Source organism: Scomber scombrus, chromosome 2, assembly GCF_963691925.1.
Source record: "Scomber scombrus chromosome 2, fScoSco1.1, whole genome shotgun sequence".
NCBI lineage: Eukaryota > Metazoa > Chordata > Actinopteri > Scombriformes > Scombridae > Scomber > Scomber scombrus.
The window spans coordinates 24,049,909-24,061,515 of NC_084971.1; the positions used below are offsets into that span (position 1 = coordinate 24,049,909).

Sequence of the window (11,607 nt, forward strand, 5' to 3'; positions counted from 1 at the left end):
GGATATGAGTATTTGTCAGTGAAGAGAATTTCCTACATTAATGCTATGTTACCCGTGCCGGTTTACAATGGCTTCTTTAAGTGGCCTTACTACAAGGTCCACAGTTAGATTTTCTAGATACGCAGAAGAAATCTGGATAGAGTGAGTCATCTTCTTCAACAACAACTGGCAATGCTGTACTGAACAAGGTACTTGACCCCCTGTTTTAAAATACAGACTCGTTTCTTTTGGTTGGGCTGTACTCAGTAGGTCCCAAATGATAAAGTTTGTCTTTAAAATATTTATAAATACAAAAGTGTAGGATGGGGAAGCAGGAAAATGTAGTGCTGATACTTTTCACTTGCTACCTGCATCAGTATTCAGTCAATCACCACAATTAACAATTCCAAGCATTAACCTAGTTTTATAGCGACACTATAATATACTGTGTGAAATGAAAAGGCACATTACATCAAAATAATGATTGAACAGCAACACTTGTTGTTTCATGTTATTCTTAGATACCTCATAGGCTCATTGAGAGCTTTGATTCCTGAGAGACATTTATTTTTTAAGTTGAATGAACCCTGAAAATGATTACTGAAATGATGATAAACCTCCCTCCCTGCTGTACATGTGCCTTCTCGGCGCTCTAAAGTGGTAAATGAGACTAACAATTATGTAAAAGTACTGATTCAAAGCTTGAGGCTTCACTACTTTATCAAACCATTCCCATTAAACCTTACAAAACTAGCTCTTAATTCACACTACCCGCAGTGTTTTTAGATACTATCATGTAAAACATAAAGCCGAGTCCGCTTCAACCAAGGAATATGAATATTCACTGAAAGCAGGTTTCTATGCGCTCTGTGACAGTGTATGGTGAGTGAGGCATTCGCCACCTTTCCACTGCCCTTAAATTCATTTCTAAGTTAAAGCCTGTGTATCATTATTCGCTTGAGCTCCACTTGGCCGACACCGGCTGAGCACCCAAGCCCCATCAACTTGAGGTGGGGGGGTATGTGGCGGTGGTGGTGAGGTGGGAGATTCTTGGCAGAAATTCCCCACAAATTTTATGCCAAGAGCGAAATGGAAACCTCCTCTCATTTTCCTTTCCCCTTAATCCAATGTTTTCAAGCCCCAGCCCCACCAAGGTCATTATAATCATAGCAAGTGGAAGGGAGCCAGTGACCCGCCATTACGGTAAGGTAGAGAGCCACCCAGTCAGTCAGCTATTGGCTGACGAAGGGGAGCAAGACTATGTGTAGAAATGTTCAACATCTCTCCATTTCAAATGTAGATAAGCAGCGGAAGAGGACGAAGCCTACAAGCGTTCCTCCCAATGCACTTAAGGTTGTGCCTTTTATAATATGGACTCTCACTCCAGTTTACATTTTCAGCATACTCACCCACTTACATGAAAAGACTTTTGGGACAGGAAGAATGACGCTGGGTTGGGAAATGTTAAGGGTACTTGTTTGAGCTAATGACACCATAGCCTATAATATGTCAATTTTGCCATACAGTATGACAGAAACAATACTGAGTGGGAAAGTCCATGTTGAATTTTGTTAAATCAGAAATTCAAAGACACATAATATAAGCGGTTATGAGCCTTTTGACAAACCATAACTTTTAATAGAGAGTAATGAGGAAACAAAATTACATAAACAATAACACACTGCAAGGTCATAAAGAATGTCAGTTTTCATTGTGGCACCAAAGGTCATGTTTACTTGTCAGAGTGAAGGCGCCATACTGTACTGTGACCTCCATGGCCGGCTTACGAACCCCCCCACCAACACCACTGCCACACACATGCACACACAAGGGTTGTGTGTTCACTTTTGCATGTGCATGCCGTGCACACACACTTAAAGAATAGTCTCCTCTCACAAGCTGTGCCACAGACAATGGAACAGTGCACACTGGGCTACACAACCCATATATCTGGGTCTGTGCAAAGATAAAGCACCTCCAGCATTAAAGCCAGTGTATTAGCTTGCCCTTTTTCACCACAGATGAAGAGATTTGAAGCTCGATATTGTGCTTGTTGGCTGGTACACCACCAGGGTGTTGTTGGCTGAATAATGAAAACACACAGACTGACAGCGAATGGCATGAGGTGACACTTCCATTCTGGAGTGGGAAGATCCAAAACAAAGCGCAAAAAAGCTTCTGACAAATTCATACTTTTCAGAGACAGTTTGTTGACTGAAGAGGGAAACAACTCCTAAATCAGAAAAGGCTTTCATTTAAACCCAGGAACACAGGCACAGCAGTGCTTCAGTACAGTGCCTACACAGGACTACATGATTTCAGATACGTGGGTGAAGAGTATTTTTGCTACAGGCCAATTACGAAGTGGCTTAATTGAAAGGTTGACATGGGCTTACTTTGGTCTTTGTGCCCAAAAGATGAGAAAAAGAAAATATTGGACTTCATGTGTGACTGATCCAGACTGCATAATGAAGATGCTCTGCCAAATACATCTTTCACCCTAAACTGGGCAGCTTTTGAAACGCAAGTTGACCAAAATCAGGAAGCTTTAGCGAACACAACCTCATGCATTTTCCCTGTCCGATCTTACATTTATTCAGTCCAATGTAGCCTAATCATTCCTTAACATCTGAAACGAACAAAGTGTAGTTAAATATTTGAATATTTGCTTGTTTAAAAAAAAAAAAATCCTAGTAGTGAAAATTCAACATCAGGGTACATTTGGCTGGTGAAATGGACAATCAATAGCTATTAACCTTGGTGGATAACTAGGTGCTAAAACATGTTCTTATGTCTGCTACACAAAAACATGCAATTTATTTCATTTTGTATTACATTTAGAGACTACTGACTCATATCACAAAAATATTAAAAAACTATTTATACACATGTGTCCCTGTTAACAAGGAGACATGTCATAAAATCCTACACAATGAGTCACTTCTTTTGACCAAACACTCTTTTTTTAACTTGGAAGAAAAATGCACAGCTTATCAAAGTATCGCTGGGCTATAGTGTTTAAGAAGGTCATTTAAAATTAAGTAGAAGAATGCCACAAACCATGAAGAGATATGTGATGGAAAAGCACCTTGTTTTAAGTACTTAAATAACCTACAACTGTGAGCAATTCATGATTTCACAGAACACTCAACACACAACAAAAGTCACAGATTTTGCTAAATGATGAGGGGAAAAAATGTGCAGTGGACAAGCACCCTAAAAAAGAAGCCTATCCTGACCCTGCTCTGTGCAGTCTAACCATGTGGCTTACATGCTCCTTATGCAGCGTATCAGCGAGGGCTGTCCAAATATCTCTCTGTCACTCAGTCACACACACACAGTGATACACTCACAGTAAGCCACTGCACCCACTGTCACCCAGTCTCCACCTCTATGCCTCCCAGCCAACCGCTGCAATTTCCCAAGTTCAACCCTAGGTCAAACACCTGAGCAGTAGATCAGTAGATATCAACAGTAATAAACAAAATACTGCGTGTAGCCACTGTGCAAAGAATCACTCTGCACATTTGTGTCAGGCGTGTTGAACTGTGTCAGGTACAGGAGCTCACTCCACTCTTTTGATCCTCAAAACACTCTGACTTTAAAAAGAAAAAATATATATGTCAGTAAAGTGAGGCAAAAGGAGCAACTTGAAGTGTCTTTTCATCATGGCTGGTTATGCTGAACAGCTGGCATGGTCTGACATTTAAGAAATAAAGAAGGTAGTGTCATAAGATAAATGTTTCAAGCCGGCAGTTGACTTAAAAAAGATGAATCACTCAATTATTCATTTCATTTGCATACCAATATGACTAATTGAGCTGTTTGCTTACGCATGTATTGAGCAGAAATGTCCGAGAGAGAGAAAGAGAGAGAGAGCGAGAGAGAGGGGGAAAATGTCACTCTCGGACAACTCCTTTAATAATCGTTTTCATTGCCCACTACCATCTGCAATCCTCTAGTGGCCAGAGTGGGTTACTGCAGCTTTTTCATTATCTGGACTGATAAAGGCACAATACGAACATCCAAGATACGGTGGGTCAAATGTACGAAAGTAAACCAACCTCCAACCAAAATCAACTAGCTACAGGGTGGGGGAGATTAAAATAGGAGGCTGCTGCAGCACAACATTAACGTGGTGGAGAGTTGGTGTCGTTTCCCCTTTTTTCTCACCGCGTTATTGATCGTAGTCTGTCTGCAATGAATGGCTGCAAAGGGAAGGGGGGAAAAACCCTGAACTTCAGGTGACCGACCATGGCTCTGACATAGCTTGCATGCAGACTGGGAGGGGTAGAGAAAAAATACATTGGCTTAAAGAGAAAGAGGGGGGTGGTGGGGGGTAAAGAGAGAAAAAAAAATCTCTCCATACTTTAAAAAAATAAAAAAAAGTCGACGACAAACAAGCGCGAACAAATTCGGATAGGCGATATGGACCAGCAGAAACTATGAGGCGAAAGTTACACGTTTATAGCAGAGGAAATGAAGTTTACTAGATAGCGCTATTGCTAACTAGGAACACCAGGGTACGGGTAGCCTGAGTCTGGCTTGTCTGATCCGACTGACCCTTCATTTTATTGCGGCCAGACTCCCAGATCCTCCCCCTTCTACCCGAAAAGCGACCAAGCAGAGGCGGACACATTACCCGAAAACGCTCGGCCGTCATTCCTCACACACACACACACATTACCGACACATATGCCACACTGACCACAACCTTTAGCGGAACCGGACCTTTATCGATTATACTCTTAATAATAAAATTTTAAAAAGCCACGTATCATTTATCCACTCACTGCCTTGGCTAACGTTACCCATCGCCAACAACATGGCTGCCTCGCTCGGACCTAAAAAGGGAGAAATAACCTACGCCGAGTCTTTTGTCTGTTTCACCTCTTTAACCCTAAACTACTGCGCAAAACACACGGAGACCCGATAAAATAGCACAAATCGAGCGAGCGACTTACGTGAAGGCAGGCGCTTGGGTTGCTCCTGCTTCCTCCTTGGCATTTTCCCCCGTTTTTAATCACATTCTCGTCCTTGTTTAGGGATAAGAAGAAAAAAGGTTTTTCCCATTGAGACTGGAGGCGCCAGTGATGGCAGGGACTTGGTCGTGCACCTGGCTTTGCTCGGTTTAAAGTGTATTGTTGGGGGGGGAATGGGAACACAGGCGGAGGAGGTGCCGCTGTTGTTGTTGCCGTGTCTTGACTATGGCTGCTCTCGGTGCAAGTGTGTCTCCGAGCCCCTAACTAACACTAATGCAGGGATCAAAGGGCAGCAACAGCAGAGCAGACACACGCACGCACACTCACACACGCAGTCACTCACACACACACACACATTCACACGCTCTCTCTCTCTCTCTCTCTCTCTCTCTCTCTCTCTCTCTCTCTCTCTCTCTCACACACACACACACATACACTCAAACACACACACTCACACACACGCTCTTCGCGCGCACGCACACACTCGAGGAGCTCGCCCCCGAGAGCAGCAGCGTACGGACAAGGTGCCCCCAAGCTTTCAGGGTGTATTGCTTTGGAGAAAAAAAAGAAAATGTACTAGGAAAAAAAAAGAGAAGAGGCTTAATTCAGCAGAGACACCATGTTGATGGAGTCAAATTACATTCGCGGGAATCTGCTTAATTTTTTCCCCTCAAGATAATATATATTAAAAGGTAACGATAATGACAAAATGCAAATGCATTATGAATGTACATCTCATTTATGACTGCCGTCAAATACATAAAACATTGACACGTTTTTAACGCTTGAATTTAGCGTTCATTAGCAAAATACTCTGCTGACAATTTACCACTAATCTTTATGTTAATTAGAAATTAGCATCCCTACAGCTGCATGGTAAAAAAAAAAAATGTGATATTGAAAAATGAATATTATTAAGCTATTATTGACTGGAGGACTGGAAGAATTATACAGTAAACCCATGCAGCTATGCACTGAGAGTTAATGTAATACTACAGAAGTAGTAATTTAGACTATTGAGTATGTTATTACAATTTAAGTGCATCCAGGGTGTTCTTCCACAATACAAAGAGGTACACATTTCTAGCTTATTATACACATATACACACTTTTTCACAAGCGAAGGTTTTACTAGACTACAAACTCATGATTTAAAAACTATATAAAAGTTTCATTTTGCTATAACTAAATCCTGCAACTTTAACTATAGATTAACTAGTTCTTTAAAAAATATTTTAAAAACCCTAATCATCATCATCATCATCACATAATTTAGTTTATTTTTGTCATCGCCTCCTCCTACCCCCTTTTCTCACATGCAGGCTTCATACATGTCAGGCTGCTAATTTAAAAACTGCCTGCTGAGTCGTACCTAGAATTTGTCTATTAAAAGAACTGTAACAAGGTACATTGTGTGGGAAGTGGGAACCAGTATTAAATCAGATGGGGGCAATAACAGGTGTCAGTGTCAGAAAAATGTCCAGAAATTATCCAACCCAATGTAGTCATCTCCTCATCAAAGTTGAGAGTCCAAAACTGGCCAGAGCTGAATCCTCCTCCCTCTCAGCTGGGTGTTGGGGCTTTTTCACAGCGCAGGCTGTCCCCCACTCCCTGCTGTTGGACTCCTCCAGGCTGCGTTCTGTTGGCCTGCCGCGTTCTTTCACACCTCGGCCGTGTGTGAGGAGAGCTGTGTCTTCATCCCTCCATCCTTCCATCCTCCAGTCCTCCTCCTGCCATGCCTTCCACCCACCCCCAGCGGAGGCGCAGGAGGCTCGTTACCGTGGCAATTAGCGAAAAGCCCAAATTAGCCCTCTTGGCTGTCCACAGGTGACAAAGACACTTTGCATTTCTGCTAATTAGGAAACAGAACAACATGATTAAATGGGGCCTATCAGGAGGAGAGTGGACAAACATGCTCCACAAATAGAAAAAGAGTTATATATTATTGCATCTCCTGCACGAAGTGATTAAGACATCCTATTAGGTTTTTCATTTGTGAAGAGGATAATGTTGGGTTGTGATACTGAATAATACAATGGTTTACATTACAATTTTAATAGGCTTGCATGAGTGTGTCTCTGTGTGTAGACAGCTGTGTGTCTCACCTGCACCTGCAGGTGGACAGTCTATGTGCAGGTGCTCTGACCAGAGAGCGATGAGCACAAGAAAAGGTCACATTATTTTTGGTTATTTGTTTCTTGCACATTGTATTTTTGTGGACAGTAAAAAAATATGCATATGGCAAGACCTCTACATAATTTCTTTAACTACCTCAGGGAAAAAGAACTCAATTTCTTCATTCCGATATCTACTTACAGTACATATACCCGGGGATATGCTATACTTCTGTTTTTGTAACATTCAACTCTGACAAAGAGTTATTAGAGATTCTGTCCTACTTATGTATAAATATATGTTTGTGATTTCATGCCAGACTACAGACAAACTGAGAATGAGTTTTAAAAGATGGAAAAGGGGACTTAAAGATCACACAAGTAATTTTGTGTGTATAAGGGCATTTTCTTGTTCACGTCAGTAACCATATCTAAATGTATTAACAATTATTTTCATAATTCCACTGAATCAGTCTCATGTGTCAGCTCTGACATCTTGACGAAATCACAGATAAATCTCTTTGTTCTGTGGGTTTCTAGATTTGTGAGAGTGATGTTTATGAATACAAATTTTCAGTGAACAATCTTTGGGCTGATGAAATTATTCTTTAAGCTTTGTCGACTGTGCTTAGTGTCATTGTGTGTGTGTGTGTGTGTGTGTGTGTGTGTGTGTGTGTGTGTGTGTGTGTGTGTGTGTGTGTGTGTGTGTGTGTGTGTGTGTGTGTGTGTGTGTGTGTGTGTGTGTGTGTCCATCCTTAGCTTGTTACACATTACTGGTAATTAATGATACCAAACTCAATTTACCAGGGTAACTTATTCTATTCATAAATAAACATAGACAATAAAACTTAACAATACAATGCCATGAACATGCTCATTAATAGCAAATAGGCTATAATAGACTAGTTGTGTTTGTCTTGGTGGTGTTTTTGTTCCCAGTTGAGTTTGGTCACCATGAGGAGGTCACAGCCTGTTCTCTGACCCCGACAATGCCAGGCAGCTGAGGTAATGCTGGCAACGGTACAGTCTGCTAGATAGTAGCCATGGCAACACTGACATGACCTCACTCAGGGTTGAACCTAAAGGTCATTCCTCATTGCTCAGGGGATGTGCGCACCAGCTTTATTACCAGTGACAGCTCTCAGATTTCCCTGCTGTAACACCCATACACTAATGGGAAAAGGCTTTCTCTGAAGGGCCCTTAAATAACACCACAATAAGTGCTGTGCATTTGTGAATACATTTCTAATGTACAATATATGCAAGGTCAATTAGAATTGTTTTGTTTCACTTCCCAATAACTGGTGCAGGTTCCCTGCTTTGAAAGCAGCTCATATTGTAAGTCGGCATTATTACTACTTATTAAAATGGTTCCCTATAGTGGCACAACAGTTAGTAGAGGCTAAATTAGTTTCAGGTGTTTCAGTGGAGGATGGAGCAGACTGGAGAGAAATGAGCTAACTTGCTTATGTGCCTTGGGGGCAAACTGAACATCCTCCAGTTTCTTCTCCTTTTCTCTGTCTCTTTCTCCTCCCTCTCCCTCTCTTTCTCTATCCTCCCAGTCCCTGTCCTGTGTGGGCTAGGCTGGTTGGACTAACGTTAGTCTCGGCCAGTCAGATGTTGCCCTGGGGTAAACAGAAACATCTGTCCCCTGCCCTGCCGTGACTGTCGCTGAGTGATAAATCCTGGGGTGGCTTGTGCCAGCGCTGTCCGGCATGCCACCTGTCCCCCTCCTACACAATATCCCCAACCCCTATGCATACACACACACACTTCACCCTATTTGCACTCATCCGCCTTCATCCTGACAGTGTGACAGAAGCAGGTGGTTCACTCCCTTTTTGCCCTCTGGCCTTCTATGCTCTCGTCCTCGGTTGGCACATTTATGCAGGGAGCGAGAAGGGTTGTCGCCTGTAGCAAATACCAATGGAGAGATCCCTGTACCAGGTTACTTGGTGGTGGTCCCGGAGTGCACAAAAGCCTATAGAAGTTTCTTCCTTTAATGAAGCATCATAAAGGTGAAGTGAGTTATGAAGTTTCATAAAGGTCAAAAAATTGCAAACCGAAGAAGAAAAAAAACATCAGAAAGCATGCTTCAAGATTTAAGAAGGACTTATGCTAAATAGAGTTTTAAAAAACATTTGTATGGATTTCTGTGACCACTTGAAAATCCAACAGTCAGAGAAAAGCATGCACACATACTTTCTTTCTTTCCTGCTACTGCTTCCTCTCTCTCTGCTCTACTACTTTTACTAGTGTGACAGAGGCAGGTGGCCAACTTCCTGCCCTTTGACCTTCAACAGTTTCCCCACAGTAAGGAGACAGTACAAACACACACATGCACACATTTGCGTATACACAAAGGAGGAGCCTAGGTTGCCCTGGGTGAATTGGGGCAGAGGTCTTGCAAAAGGCCCTGGAGGAAAGTGAAGGTCTTTCGACTCAGGGACAAGAGTTATTTTAGCTTGCAGTGCCAAACCTGACAGGCTGAATAATCATCCCTGCAGTGCCACAAGCTCAGTGAATGTGCCCATCAGAAAGCGAGAGATGCAAATCCTAGTCCCATCTAGTGCAAAAACTGAAAGGAATCAGTGAGCTGATCAATGACACACTCCCTGCAAACACAGTTCCTAAAACAATGTGCTCTTTTATCAATCCAAGCAGTTTACAGTACATTTTCCCCCCAGAAAGTCACAAAGCACTAGGACAGTAACACCGTCTGCCACCTGCCTCTAAATCACTTTTTTATTCCAAAAGCTGGGTGAGCAAAAACAATTACAAAATGTGTTATGAACAACTATTCATTTATCCACCTCTCTGCCCTTGGCTGCTTGACTATCTTTTTTTCCCCCTTTACAGTATGTCTGAATTTATTCTGCAACAGGCCAGTGATAAATTCATTTTACAGCTTAAAATAATATCAACTGAAAGAGCACTTCAACACTCATATGCATGTTCTTTTGTGCATGTCTGTGTGTATGATTTGCATGTTTGTTTTATGCCTCTATGTGTGTGTAAGAGGACCCCGACTGATTAATGTCACTTCATATTGTAATGGAGCGTGCTGCGCATGTTCTGATATCTGTAATGTGTTACCAGTCTCAGCTTGATTTTATTGCCATGGTCTAATAGGATATTGCCACTATCATAATTTGGATTAACTTCCATATCAGTGTGTGTGCACACAAATAAATGATAGAGAAGGAAGTGGGGATGTCTATCGGGGTGGGCTGCTCTGGTCGATTAATTTCACATTCAGCACCTCTTTCATAATGTGTCTCTTCTATTTGTCACCACAATAGTTTTCATTATGAACAGTTAGAGCTGCTGTTTTCCCCTCATTGATGCAGGGTTGTTGGGGTGGGGGGGGGCTTGTTTTGACCCTGTGTAAGATAAGGCACTGCTGTCTGATATGGCTAAGGGGGATATTGTATGAGCAAGTGCTTTCGTTTTTTTGACCAATCTGTTATGATTGGCTTGTCTCTGAAACACACACACACACACACACACACACACACACACACACACACACACACACACACACACACACACACACACACACACACACACACACACACACACACACACACACACACACACACAAACACACACATTCACATTCACACACAGGTATAATGAACCTTCAAAGAGGTCTGGCAACAACATTTTTTTGTCAGCAGGGAGCATGGAACTGTATGCAGAGGAGGCTGCCCTTGCTCTGTGAGTCCTTTGTCTCCCTACATCCCCAAGCTCCACCTCTCTCTCAGCCAGCCCTCCAATGGGAGAGCCTTCAGGTGTTGACCTTATCGGGTGGAGGTCAAAGCCAGGTCAGGGATCTGTTGCTAGGCTACCATCAGATAAGTGGCTAGGGTAGGCAGCAGTGGGTAGCTCTGTCATTCAGGGCTTGTCATGTAATCTTGTTCATTTGCAGACAATTGTCTGGACGTCAGAAAGGCTATCTGGCCCATACTGTTGTAATGAAACACATTAAAATATTAAAACCAGCCATGCTGAGCATTGGCAGCTCCACTTGGCACATGCCTTTTTTTACAGTCATGCCAACTGTCATGCAGTAACATGAACCCCTTAAATACGCTTGTGTGCTTGGCTGTGTTGAATATTCAGACTTGTAGCAGATAGGGTGGTATTGATTTTTTTTGGGGGGGTTTTTGTTTTTTTTAAAAAGAGGATTTTTCAGTATCAATTTGTAGTTTGTGTTTTACATATTATGAGTTACATAAAGATCTTTTATTGTGCTCAGATTACCACACTGTGATTCAACAGATATACTTGATCATTATCTAATTGTACTGCAATTTAGCTAGAAGATGTGTTTCTGTATACATTTTCTAAGTCATTTCTGAATTATATATAATATAAACTATTAAAAGTGCTACTGTAAGAAAATAGGGCAGCCTTAACAATAGTATGAATACAACTTTATTTAAGAGAAATAATATAATCAGCGATTAAAACTTGATATCTTAATAGGGAAATAACTCTATACTCCTATCTGTCTGTGTATGTATGTA

At 41.9% G+C, this 11,607-nt stretch overlaps 1 protein-coding gene across 3 annotated transcripts in view; it reads right to left on the minus strand.

Annotated features, from left to right (window-relative positions):
* znf827 (zinc finger protein 827) overlaps positions 1-5,212 on the minus strand; it is a 66,582-nt gene extending 61,370 nt beyond the window's left edge. For all 3 annotated transcript variants that reach the window (XM_062432636.1, XM_062432628.1, XM_062432623.1), the window contains exon 1: positions 4,944-5,212. In XM_062432636.1, coding sequence (XP_062288620.1) covers positions 4,944-4,986 — 43 coding nt within the window. In that variant the 5' untranslated portion in view covers positions 4,987-5,212. The remainder of the gene's footprint in view (positions 1-4,943) is intronic.
* Between the last annotated feature and the right edge of the window lie 6,395 nt (positions 5,213-11,607).